The 14,164-nt window shown below is 34.9% G+C and overlaps 1 protein-coding gene across 1 annotated transcript; it reads left to right on the top strand.

Moving 5' to 3' along the window:
- The first annotated feature begins 1,256 nt into the window (after positions 1–1,256).
- On the top strand, positions 1,257–13,859 carry LOC129000785 (gamma-tubulin complex component 4-like). The gene is made up of 13 exons (XM_054427780.1): positions 1,257–1,529; positions 3,014–3,161; positions 3,342–3,544; positions 4,892–4,986; positions 5,643–5,817; positions 6,215–6,362; positions 7,210–7,358; positions 7,993–8,152; positions 10,848–10,967; positions 11,448–11,625; positions 12,167–12,380; positions 12,780–12,806; positions 13,472–13,859. Exons 1-13 carry the CDS (start codon positions 1,431–1,433, stop codon positions 13,706–13,708), a joined length of 1,953 nt encoding a protein of 650 aa, XP_054283755.1. The 5' UTR covers positions 1,257–1,430; the 3' UTR covers positions 13,709–13,859.
- Positions 13,860–14,164: the final 305 nt, after the last annotated feature.

Genomic DNA, 14,164 nt, shown 5'->3' on the forward strand with positions numbered 1-14,164 from the left:
TGTTGACATAGGATAATAAAGACAAGAGGAAGAGAATAAAAGAGGGTGACAGTTTTTCTGTTCTATCCTAGATAAAAGAGTTGGCATTGACTATACACTATATGTATAGTCATAGTCAATGCAGTTGGTTAGTCCATGGTTCTACATGGTTCTACCATAGATAAAACATAGCCAAGGTACTATGTTTTATCTATGGTTCTACTCACTTTAAATCCTAAAAATGTTTCCGCCCTACATATCATAGAGATTGGTTGAGCCAAAGATTAAATAATTGCCCTTAAGATCTATCATAATTGGACTGCTGAAGCAGAAATGTTGAGGTTTCTTGGATTTTGTAGAGTTTGTTTTTGTTAAGATTTGTTTCTGGTAATTAAACCAGTTTTTAAAATATATCAAGCAAATAAAACTGTTCTATTACTATAAATTGTTTGTCCTCTGATACCCAGTTATTCTCTAAATAGGAGAAATCCGCTAAAAAATTTAGTTGACAACCGTCAGCAGATCAGCACCAACATTATACTCAAACCAAAATACTGTGTATAATGTGGAGAAAAGTCTAATAATTGCTCGAACGGTAGGTATTAAAAGGCAATGTAATAAATTAAACCAAACAGTACCGTATGATTAATATGATTCTTCTTGCCATCCAAAAATTAAACATGGCTAGTTATTAAATTAGAAAGCAGCTCCCTTTGCCTTTAAAGATGGGGATTTTGGAATAGATAACTTGGCATTTTATGTGTCAGATAAGATGTTGGCTTGACGCTAATAGACATGAAGGATATAAGTTAGGTATTGTATTGCACGGCAGTAGTCTCATAGGCCAACCGCGTTTTGTGGTCGATCCTGGTTAATGTCTCTGTAGCTACCACTTGTTCCCACGTTATTATGCAGAAGTATATATACAACACGAAATAGATACTTAACGATAATATAATTTACATCTATAATAGAGTAATATGAACTAATTTTACAGCCACGCCAATAAAGAAAATCTCTAATAAAACAACAACAACAACATACTGTACATCTATTACAATGGATATACTATACCTTCATACAAACTAATAACATAGATACATACTCAGTCTGTGCGGGTGGGTTTCCTTCCTATATGCTAGTCCAAAAAATCCTTTTACAAAGCTTCATGGTCAGCTTAATGACCTAAGTTTGTATTAGTTCTTCTTTTTCTTCTTTATTTGAAAATAAGAGTAAGTAAAGTAAACAAACAATCCATCGTCTTCTTGTCTGTCTTGTTTTGTTTGTCCTGTTCATGTTTGTTATTCTAATGTCAGTTCGATTTTTAAAGTAAAATTACATACTTTTAGCCTAAAATAATATCAAAATGCTAAAAACTAGGCCTATTTTCAATTTGTATTTCATTTTTACGTGAAAACCAGTGATACAAATTCTAACCTGTGAATTATCATATGAAAACTAGGCCACAAACACCAGTGAACAAAATGCTTCATGATATAATTTTAGCATTAGGTGGTGTTGGAGGGAAAGTTCTAAATAGAATATTAAATGTAAGTTTGCCCAAAAACCCGGGTACACTTCCATATCTGTTGGCACAAACAACCGAATGAGTAATATTGATTATTCTATTGTTTAATTCGATATATCGTTTGGTTGGATAGGTTAGGTTAACCTTCCCTAACTAGCCAAACGATATATCGAATAATGGATATATTGATCGATATTTTAATTCGGTTGTTTGTGCCAACAGATATGGAAGTGTACCCAAAAACCCTATTAACTCTTGTTAAATAGCTTTGTTATTAAAATTTTTGGAAAAACCGACTCAATCATTTTATTGGTTGCTACAAACAACTTAGAAAGTTTGGCTTTTTGTTATCTAAGCTTCGAGTCAAAATCGGAACCTAATCAAATTTAATCATGGTCATTGAACGTGGAGTTAAGAGAGGCTTCTTTAACACAATTAGTTTGAGTTTGATATAACTTAGGCCTATTCATATTTTTTGCCTCTAAGACAAAACATCAACTCGTCAAAGATCATAGTAACTTAGCCTATAATATACACTGACTAAGTTAAAAGTTTAAACTTTCAAGGCCTAAGATGCCTTATTACCAAATAATTTAACATCCTTTCAGTTGAACTCTACTTTTCATTGTCATTTAAAAAATATAATTAGGCACGCACAAAACTTATAACTTAGTCAGTGTATATTATAGGCTACTATGATCTTTGACGAGTTGATGTTTTAACTTAGGGCAAAAATATTAATAAGGCTAGGCCTAAAGTTAAATCAAACTCAAACTAATTGTGTACAGTACATACACAAAAACTTATACACACATACTTTTTAATACTTATGAAATGGCGACCTGGAACATTTATAACTTGTTTCGCCTGCCATAAATACTCATAGTATTTATTTATTTATTTATTCCAACGGTTTCTCCATTAATACAATTTTGTCAAACTATGAACTATACATAAGTAGCAAATAATAAGTTAATATCAGTGGTTACAAAAATCGTGCAATAATAATAAATAAGGAAGCTGGCAATAAATACATGAGTGGGACCTAAAAACTACAATAAATAACAACAAGAAGACTATGCCTAGTAATAATGGTAACAAGTAACAAGCAGTAATGACGGTAACTTTACAACAGGCAGTAACAACAACGATAAGTATTAACTATTCTAAAGATCAATTGGCCTATGTAGTAGTACCCCGGGCCTACAATATTTTTAGGACGAAGTTGGTTACTAAAACACCATGCAAACGTCATCTGATAATGTTTCCACGTGAATAACAATCTTTTCGGCACCAGAAAATCTGTTAGCCTACTTGTAATTTACATATTTTTAGAGGGTCTGTTAAAATTATTAGAATTTGCTACCTAATTAACTTTGAGAACATTGTAGGTCAACACACTCTAAGAGCTAATTGTGTCACATACATTACTTATCACTTATTTGTCAGACATAGAACCCCTGTTATAACTGAACCTCTACCAAAATTCTTTTCTTTTCTTTTCAGGAAGGAATACTACCTTTATCATCATTTGACTTCCATCCATGTGAAAGAAACATGCTGTCACAGATTATAAATATTGCAGATAATTATAAAACAATACAACAGTTTTTAAAGAAAGTACCACATTTTGGAGATGAATCAATTGTTTTGGGTGAGTAAAATATTACTAAGCGGCACTATGTCACATAGGTTCACAAGTAGCCTACAAGTTTTTTAAAGCAAGAAATTCTATATAACATTCCACTGGTTCCCAATATTTAAACATCGTACCAAGTTTGGTCTAGCTAACTCCATACCGAGTGTTTCTTTGAGAAGAATTTTAAACTTGCAGATAATGGAGTTGAGGTTGCACCTGGAATGTACCTACGAGCATTTTGCAACGGGGTTTACGACAGCCTGGAATCTTATCGCAGGAATTTAGTGAGAGTAGAAAAGGAGGCTTTACAGGATCCTCATCAAACAGCTACAGGAATCCTAGCACAAGTAGCTCCTTACACACCCCTACTGATCACTCTTAATTCTATCATCAACCAGGTATATTAGGTTATACTCACATAGGTGTTTTAAGAGGAAAATGAGTGAAGATTAAGGGCGAGATGTATTATACAATCAGGTTCTTTAGTCAAGACTATTTATATAGGGTTGGTGAAAAGTCCCGGAACAGCTGAATATTTTGACAATAATAAGATAAGCTACAAAACTTGCTTCAAAGTCACTGGGAATAAGAAGCATTTTAAAACATTATTCAGTGATATGCTACCTCCTCAGGGGGACGGCCCGCTAGGAGTCAGAAGAGAATCTTAAATGTAAGTATAGGTTGATATGCACATCAAATTACCTACCTTTGTTAGTAAAATACAACCAAGTAAAAAATAACAGGCCATTCAAAGATTAGCCTACTTGAATAAGTAATTTTGAATCTTTAAACGACTGTCATTTTTTACTCAGTTCTTCTTTTGAACTCAAGTTTGCGGCATTGTATTTGTCTAATAAAGACCTTTGTATTTTAAGATGTGCATATCAACCTATTCTTACGTTTAAGATTTTCTTCTTACTCCTAGCAGAAGTTCCCCTGAGGAACCTATTTTTTTAAAAGGAGGTTCAAAATATTACGAAATAGGTATTATATGATGGGGTATATAACATGAGGGTTATTTCAAGCATGGTCGGGCTAGCAGGTCACTGGCCCGGAACCTGTAATTAATTAATAACTCAGTTCTGGAAGAGGTACTAATTTTGTTGATTTGAGGTACTTAGTACAAACCAGGTACTACCGGTAAGTATTCACATGATTCGTTTTGTATAGATTATGTCATGGCCGGGCCAATGACTTGGGTGGATTCTTTGTGGAATGTAGTTCTTATAGGGAATTTCACAATTTATTTTTCTTATCCTCACTGTGCGAGTGTACATTAAAATCCTGTATTTTCAATTTATATAAGATTAGAATTTAAAAAATATATACGATGAAAGTCCATAGCGTTCAAAAGATATTATTAGTCATAAAATATAACTTTTGCATGTTTTCCACCGCTAAAGCAAATCTTTACAACTACTTTTTAATAGCTTATCAACTAGATATTTTTTCAGCAAAAAGTTGTATTGGTTTTTGTTGTTGTTTATCTACACCTACATGGAACTTTGATGTTATTTTGTAAGGAACTGTTCCACACACCATTGTCAGTCATTATTGAACATACCTTTTGTTGGAATTGAACCAGTAACCTTCAGACAATTGTGATAGTGATACTGTACTTAACAGTCCGTATAACGATATGTCTAGGCCTACAATATTAAAGGCATATATCTGAAGAACATTTGACAGTACCTACCTTTGTTAAAGCATTAAAACACCAGTAGTAAATAAAAATAACTTTACAGATTGTTGCTCGTCAGCTTCATGGATGCAAGATTTTACAACTTATCTATCAACACCAGTCCTCTGGCATTGAAATGGTGGATGAAGCAATGGCAAGGTAGGATGTTGTTTTCAGCGAATTTCTCTACAGGCAAGTAGCTATCACCGTAGGTGGCACGGTAGTACATTGAGCCCAGGTTTCATTTTGATGTCCTCAGAGACTAAAATTACTATTCGTTCAAATTGTTATGTATATAGCCAATATATATTTGTGTCCGTGGACACAATAACTTGAGTAATTTTGGTCGGCTTTTGATGAAATTTGGTTTGAAGTTGTCGGGCAGAATAAACTTAAATGAGTTCTCAATTGAAATTAAGTTCAATTTAATTTAAGTGAGTCGGTGGCTCAGTCGGTAGCGTCACGGACTTCGGGCCTAAGGCAGAAATGTCGTGGGTTCGGATCATGGTCACTGCCGAAAACATGTTATCAGTACAGATCCGCTTTGTACTGTACCGGCTCACTCCTTGCTTTGCTGTATACGATCCTCACACGGGCGGTTAGTCTATGTGGATGGGAAATTGCAAGGTTAAAAGAGGCTGGCAACCTAAAAAAAAAAAATTCATTCATTTTAAATTTTTTTTCTTGTCTAGGAAGGGTAAAATTTAGTACGACATATATTTTGGATTTACTGTAAAATTGCAAATTTTATTAACTCTGGTAATGAAATTTAACGTATAAAATTGTATAAATGAGTTACTGAGCTATTGTTTTAGGATCATGCAGTGTTGTCACATGGTGATGCTGAAACAGCTGACTAGTTTCTTGCTGTACGGTCAGCTGATGGATCCGTACAGGGAGTTCTTCATACAAGAATGTTCTCAAGACCTTCAAAACACTAGCTCGTCCACACTGGACAGTCAGGGGCACGCAGAGAGTGTGTATAGCAAGGTAGTTGATAATGGTTCACTACTAGACAAGGATGAGTGTAGAATTGAGTGAGATGTGTAACTGTGTTACTGGCCAAGATCAGCTGACTTTTTAGCCAGATTTATTAAAAGCACTGTGATAAAAGATAGCTGGTTCAAGTTTTTAACCATCAAAAAGTGAGACTTTTCTCATGATCGAACAGCAGAATGTTTTGACTACTAGTTGAGAAATGTGACTACTCAGCAACATGGATATTTTAGTAGATTAATGTTAATATATTACATTTTAATGCAGTTTGATGCCCAATAAATTGATTGGGCTTCATTGATACGATAACTGTCATAAATGTTTTATAATTTTGATGAAGTTTGGTACAAATGTAATCTGTTATCTATGTTACAAATGTAACTATTTCCAGCCTGACTTAAAGAAAGGGGTAGCACCAGACTATGTGATTGTTCAAGACATGGTTCCCTGTTATATTTCACCTTCAGTTCCTGAGAAAACCAAGTTCATCGGATCTACGGTGGTGATTCTGTCCAAGGACCCTAGGGATGAAAAGTTAGGTAGGTAAATCTCGTTTGGCTCCATTTTTAATTTCTCCTCCGATACTTAGAATGTATGGAGAAAGTTTTTTTTTACATTTTAAATCTAGTGCTCCTGTAGAAAACAAAAACAAGAATTTCATAAAAATCCGCTGGGTGTTACCTGTTACCAGATTTCTCACATAATTTTTTTTTGTCCCAAGACGCTAGGCACGAGCCTTGAATTATTTTCACTTCAGGCTATACCTAGGGGTTGCGGCATTATCACTTAGATAAATCCATTTTTGGTGAGTTGGCAAGATTTGAACCCGGAACCTTAGGGACAGAAGTCCTGCACTGTAACCACTACAGCAGCTCGCTCCCCAGATTTCTCACATAATAGGCTAGTTTTTTATTCAGCCATTAAATACGTTAGTAAGGTAGGCTCATATTCATAAAAGCAGATATATACTAGACAAAGAAATTAAGAACTTGTTGTTTCTATTGAATGTTTTTTTCAAACATTTTGCGAAATTCATTACCAATTATATAACTTCCCTCTACAAACCTCCGGGGACCAGAGGATCCAATGACTAAAAGGACAATCCCAACAGTGCAAAATCTCTTCAGGGCTATTATAAATTAAATTGCAACTAAAGTTTTTAAAAACAATTCCTTAATTTCAGTGAAATCTATTATTATATACTGATAACATAGATACTATCCATCCATCAAACTATTTCAATATTTCTGCATTACATTTTTTTATGATCAGGTCTAATATGACAAAAGCTACGTCATGGACTAAACAAATTAATGCATGATACCTGTCAACTAAAAACTTAAGTCTGTAGTATTAAGCCGTTGTGTCATCACAGTATGATTTCAGGCACTGGTATTGTAAAGTACCAATCTCTGTATGACAAGATGGAGTCATCTCTACTGGCTCAGTTGAAGGAGCTTCAAAACGTTTCAGCACTGGATTTGCCGTCAAATCTGGAATCTGTCATAGAGAAAATTCAGTCATGTGTCACACAGGTAATTGAAGCAGATTAAACCGCGTATCATTTCTTAAATTTGATTCAAGTTTGGACTCTCAAAATTTCCTCTGGGTTTGGCCAAATTGTTGTGACTCTAAACTTTTAATCCTTCAAATCTAAATTCAATATATATTTCAACACAATTCAGTTCATAGTCCATCAGACCATTCATAGACCATCACAGAAAAATGTTTCTGCGATCAAATGCAATAAAGGTTCTTGATTACAAAGCAGGACTAAAATACATTTTGAAAGAATTTGCCTAAGAACTCCATATCGAATCACCTAAAATTAAACAGATTATTATGTACAGTATCTCCTATATTCCATCAACACACCAACTCTTTTGTAACGGTTGTACAGTATTTCCAACAATTATTTTAAGATAACCTTTAAAGGAATATTAACGTTACATCTTTGATGTCAACTTCTTTTACATACAGGTAAAAAATTATGTAATATCTATCTAGATTTGTTACGTATTGTGATTCGTGAGGATTAGTTTGAGAAGATTAAGATTGCCAAGATTTCAATGAGGAGTTATTAACTGTCACCAAAAGGTTGGGTACAAGATTAATCAGGAAAAGCGGTTAACGACTACTACTGTTTGTTGATATTTTGTTTTTCCGTAGCATCTGTTTCTGCTGGCAAAAGATGAAGCTAATTTAAGAGGAGAGCTTCAGCTTATCAAGGACTACTTCCTTCTTGGTCGAGGAGAACTGTTTGTAGTTTTCCTGCAGAAGGCTAACAACATTCTACTGAAGCCCGTCATGAACAACCGCACTGGTCAAGGTAAATAATTAGATTATAAACAAAATAGTTAAAGATGTAACGTAGAACATAATAATCAAGGTTTTAAGGATTTAGTTAGGATACCAAGCACCCTGGTTCAAGAAACACAACACACTTTTACAGCGCAAAAAAAACCCTCAGCAAAACCTGCAGACTAAGTGAATTTCCATTTGCCAGATTTGATTTTCACTGAAATATTTCTTTTAAAATGTCAGATTGATTTCTTTCTTGAGTAAAATTATGTTCAATGAGCAATTAGGTTAACAGCAATTAGCTGCTACAGGGATGGTAAATAATTTTTATTTTTTTTTAAGGAAAATGTCAGTAAATAAGTATGAAATGAAAAAAAAAAACACTGCCAAATTTGATCAAAATATATCCATAAATGAGCAACTACAACAGTTTATTTTTCTCCATCAAAATAACATGAGAATTTAAAAATAAATTTTTTTAAATTTTCTCCGTAACCATTTAGCATACAACATCGCCTCAATATACTAAATTAGTTGTTTTTAAGGTCTACAAAATGTTTTAGAAAGAAATTACAAACTTTTATGATAGAGGGTCAAAACTGGGAAAACCTCATTTCCACCCCATAAAACCCTTTTCCCACTGTCCGATCAAGCTGGTTTGCAAAGATATCTTATCTAATTGCAGATTTATCCTCTAATTATCTTGATAAGATACTGTAATTGCATCCAAAGTTTTGCTATGGTTTTTTTATATGGCTATAATCCTAAATAATTTTTTATTATTCTTAAATTAATCTATATATTTAATATGCTAGGCATATTTTTGTCATAATTGTTTTGGAGTGGTGGTGCTACCCATCACCATGTCCAAGGTGTCGTTAGAAAGGTCTTAGCATGTAGTTTTGTCATCAAACAAAAAAACTGGAAGTCCTTCAGGGCTCTGCCTCAGTGGCCTTCAAAGTTCCCATGTTATTCTTAGGGAGAATATGTTTGTTTACATTTAAACAGATGAATACTTTGAAATTGACACTAATATTTGAAACAGCTGGTTTTCAATAAATAATAATTTTTTTAAGGTTTTAAATTTTTTAAATTTTGCATAAAATCAAAACATAACCAAAAAAAACGTTCGACATAAAGAAGACTATAAGAGGTTTACCAGGACGGCCAATAGGAGGAGGCCTACGAACTTTAATTGGTAGACGCGAACGAAATACAAATAATTGTCGTTAATAGCCGAATACATTAAGCACCCTTCCTTTTCGTTGGGTTTAAGTGTGCTCTCCAACAGCCGCCTGAAGATTTCACATTCAATTTAGGACTGTTGGATAATCGCTGCATAAGCTGTTGATTTTGGAAGACAAGGAGGCTGGTAGGACTACATCGGAAACAGAAGACAGGAGATATTAGATGAGTGGCAAATGCGTTGGAAGCAGAGTGTTTTAACGTTAAGGCAAACGTTCGGATATATACCTAACACCAGAAAGAGACTGGAAGAAGATTAGGACATGGGCCATTATGAAACATAGTCTGTCACAGGACATGGAAAATTTCAAGGTGAATTTGTGAAGATTTCACATGGTGGAAGAGGAAGTATATAGATGTGGAGAAATAAAACCACGAGTCACGTATTTATAGTTTGTTCACTTCAGGAGACAAATAGATAAGTCTTGGATAAGATAGGTCTAGAGATGAGAAAATAAAACATGATGAGTGACAAGGAAACAATTGAGACGTTTAGAAAAGTAGCTAGGGAAATAGGAAAAACCAGGGATACATACAGGTGTTAAAATTAAAAAATATATACAAACAAAAACTAAGAAAGAAAAGGAATGAAAACTTGCCAATGAAGGGGAGAGGAAAGGTTAGAGCAAATCTCAATGATCCCTATCGCTCAGGGCAGTATGGGGAAGGGAGTCGTGCTGTTAGGCTGGGCGTAGTGAAACTGCCCCGACGTTTTGGGTACTTTTGAAACGATGAAACTGCCCCGAGCACCCGGCCAGGTAGTAGCTAGAGGATTGGGGATAAAAGGGAATTATTTTGTCCCTGTGCCCGATCAATGACTGCGGTCTTCTAAAGCTGCCGTCGACTGCTTTTCCTGCCAAGCCACAATTGTTTCTGTACCAATACCTAAACCTAACCTAACCTAACCTAACCTTAAAAAAGCTGGAAATTCCTGATATTGGTGGTAGTTATTAGAAGACTGCAGTCACTGACAGAACGCAGGATCAACAATAATTCACTCTTTTTTGTTTCTGTACCAATACCTAACCTAAAAGGCTATTCGTAGAAAACACTATTTAAAATAAATTTTGATGATATTGATCTGTTATATACATCTTCAGTATTTCCATAATCTATGAGTCGAATCTTTTAAAAATATCACCAGAAATTATGACTGTTATTGGTTTTAAAATAACGCCTGTAATACTTTAAATTGCTCGAATTCGAGCAACAGGTACACTAGTTCTATATTATTCTCTTATGTTAGCTTTATTTATTATATTTCTTGGAGCGCTCTTACCTCTGAGGTTCAGAAACGCTAATATAAAGTATCAAAGTTTCACACAGGAATGTAAACTTAGAATCTTCGGCTGTAAATTTTTTTTCAAATATAAAATTGGCTAGAGCTGGTCCATATGGAAGAGATGTCTACTTCACTATAAAAAAATCAATGGTGTGATTATTTTGAATACACATTACCTAAAGTTTAATGTTTTCAGATCTGAACAATATATTGCACATGTCCATTCGAAACGTCAATCTGAATAGTGACACGATTGTTGACAAATTCTCATTCAAGGTCCCGTTGAAAGACAAACATCCAATGGCTCAACCGAACTGTAAGTATAAATTAATTTATCATAATAAATATCCTACACGTGGGTTTTAAGGTGCCAAACCTATACTCATACACAAGGATAACTAATTATGATGCTTGCCTAGAGAAGGTAACTGGCTCGAACCTGAAGGCGTAATTCAAAACTTGTCCCAGCTGTCCGAGGTCTCTGGACTTTAAATAAACAGCACAGCTAGATAACAGCTGATAATGTTAAAAGTTAAGGAGAAACACTACATTGGTATTTATGTAGTAATGTAGCCTAACAACTCGTGTTGTGTTCAACACAACTAAATAATAAAAATAATTATCTATTAAAAATATCTAAACGTTATTGAAACGGGATGTAACAAGAGGTATGTTTTAGGTAACAGTTTGTGTTAGTGCTTAAGTCCAACATCTAAATTAGTTGTTTTTATCTTACCTTGACTTCAATATTTTCTGTAGACGATAAATCCTAATTTAATGCGGAATTATTTTCCAGCCACAGTTTGGAAACAGATGACGCTGCATTATGAGCCCCCCTGGCCACTTCATCTCTTGTTTAAAGCTGACGAGTTGGACGTTTACGACAAACTGTTCAACTTCCTTCTGCAGGTCAAGATGGCCGAACTGAACTTGCATCACGTTTGGTTGGAAATTGTAAAGAAGAAGGACACAAGGCAAGTGATCTTTATATACAGTACAGTCCCACAAACTATGTGTAATATGGACCTGAAGGGTACAGAGTTTGAGAAACAGAGTTTTTCCAGAAAAAAAGTTAAAAATTAAATCAGAGTCCTAATAAAATGACACTTTCCTTTTAAAGGTTTCATTTAGGAAAAGAAATCCATTTCCCTGGTCAAAGCAAAAATTATTAGTAATTGGGATTAGATAATTCATAACAATTATTGAAATTTTAGACTATTTTTCTATTGTTCCACTGACACTAGGAGGGGCAAAGGCAGCTGCCCACCACTGAATATAACCAGTTATTTTTATTGACCTTACGCCCAAGTCAAACACAACTTATGGTTTGATTGATAATTTATTGACCTATCAGCAGTTCCAGTTCAATCAAGGTGTTACATATCCGGAAGCCATTTTAAAACACCTGAGTCCAGGAAGAATAGTAAATCTTTACATATATTTCACACAAATTTTACCCTGTTGACCCAGCCTATCACACAAGATTTACAACTGATACATTTGCCTCGTGGACAGGTTACCACCCAATGTGTGGTCGTTGCACAACATGCTACTTTACCTGGTCGGCAACTTGCAATGCTACCTACACCAAGACGTCATCACGTGTCACTTCTCTCGTCTCTGCGCAGAGTTGGACCGAACGCAAGACTTCCATCAAGTGATCCACCTCCACAGTGTTTTCCTCAGCTCCGTCACATCAGAGTGTTTTGTTGATATCCACCCCGCCAAGGTAAGTGTTGTAGGTCCTATTCCATTTTTATATTTTTAATTGGCTTATGCATATTTCACTATTGGTTGGCCGCTTAGATGGATCCTCACGCAGGTCGCTATCTGTCCGGCCGACCTATACCAAGGCCTTTGATCACATTATTAGTTTTTGTAAATTCACAAAATGTGGTTAGTTTGTGTGACCAAAATAACTATCCGACCGAGGTTCGGTTTCAAGATGGCCGGATGGCGGATATAAGGGTTTCTACTGTATTCTAAAACACATTGCATTGTTGAAAGTGATTGAAAAGAAAATCATCAGATTCTTTGGATTGAAAACATCTAAACACAAAGGTTCATCTGCCTACTTGTCTGTGGTTTACATAGTAAAAATGTAGTAACAAATTCTTTTAATTTACAGGAAGATCAACCATCTACAAGACACCCTGTAAGTATAAAAAAACTTCACTGAATTACCATTAAGCCAAGATCTCTTTTCATAATTTCTAAAATGGTTTACAGTAATTATTCTGAAATTTTAACACCTGTTTAAGTGGTGACTTGTGCATTGTCCGTCACCAGCAAGTGCACACTTGCTTGGACTCAATCCAATTCAAAACATCTTCATTCATCTTTACCCCCCGCCGAAACAAAAATATTTGTTTTGTAGTTGCAAGCATGCGCAAGTAGCAGGTTCTCAGTTCAGAGTTCAGTTGATTCTTTGACATTGGTTCAAGTGAAAGTGATGTGCTGTACTATGGATACGGAAATTCTTGCCTGAAAAATTAGATTGTCTGCTTAGTGTAGGTGTTATTTGTCCAGTATGTAATAGAAAGTCTCTGGCGTCTTTCTGAAGTCCCGGAAAAACTTCTCAGGTTGTCTAAGCATGTCGTTGAAGATTTGAGCATATTCTTCATCTTCTTCTCAGTCCACAAACCACTCGTTCCTAATATCTTGCTCATCCAATAATAAAAAACTTAAAAATACGCTTGCGCAAGCGTGCGTCCAATGTGATCGTAGCCTAAGCCTCTAGACCTTCTCCCTCCAAAAACTCCATAATAGCTTACTTTTGAAATTAAATTCTTTCGATAATGAATGTTTCTGTTCCATTAGGTGAACAAATGCCTGATGAACATTCTTCACCTTTGTGATAATTTTTGTGATGAAATTGCAAGAGAAGAAATGAGAGAGAAGAATTTTGAGCAAATAACACTCCGACTGGACAAGAATGTTGGTATACTGATGAACTTAATATCTGTGCTGGGGAACAAAGCCTCTGGACTTCGCCTGTTGCTTCTTAGATTGGACTACAACAGACATTTCAGTTCTCGCCTTTATGGAGAAGCTTGAAGTGTGGAACCCTAAATGCCCATCGTAATCTAATAAAGTGTATACTTTGCAGGACTTTGAAACTTATTAAAAGCACTTTGGAAAATGTTTCCACCAGGTGTGCTTGCCAAGTAGTGAACAATTTCTGTTAGTTGTGATATTTACTTGTACAGTTTACTTGTCAAATATACATCTTTGTAAAAAAAGTGTTAAGTTAAGAGCTATTTCATACTCCTCTAAGACCATCATGATGTATATACAGGTGGCTGAGAAGTAACTTGCACCCCCCTTAACTTTTGAACCATTTGAGATGATCATTGAAATCGGTTTGCAGCAACCTTTTTGGATATGAGGGGCTACAATGATGATGGTTGATTTTGAAAATGTTGCCCTTTAGTTTTCTTGGACATTTTTTTTAGTTTTGTCACCTTTGAAATGATACCAAAATCGGCTACACTTCCCATTTGAAAATTTTGA

This window comes from Macrosteles quadrilineatus, unplaced genomic scaffold, assembly GCF_028750875.1.
Source record: "Macrosteles quadrilineatus isolate MER2022 unplaced genomic scaffold, UCM_ALF_1.0 Scaffold_8__2_contigs__length_117827958, whole genome shotgun sequence".
NCBI lineage: Eukaryota > Metazoa > Arthropoda > Insecta > Hemiptera > Cicadellidae > Macrosteles > Macrosteles quadrilineatus.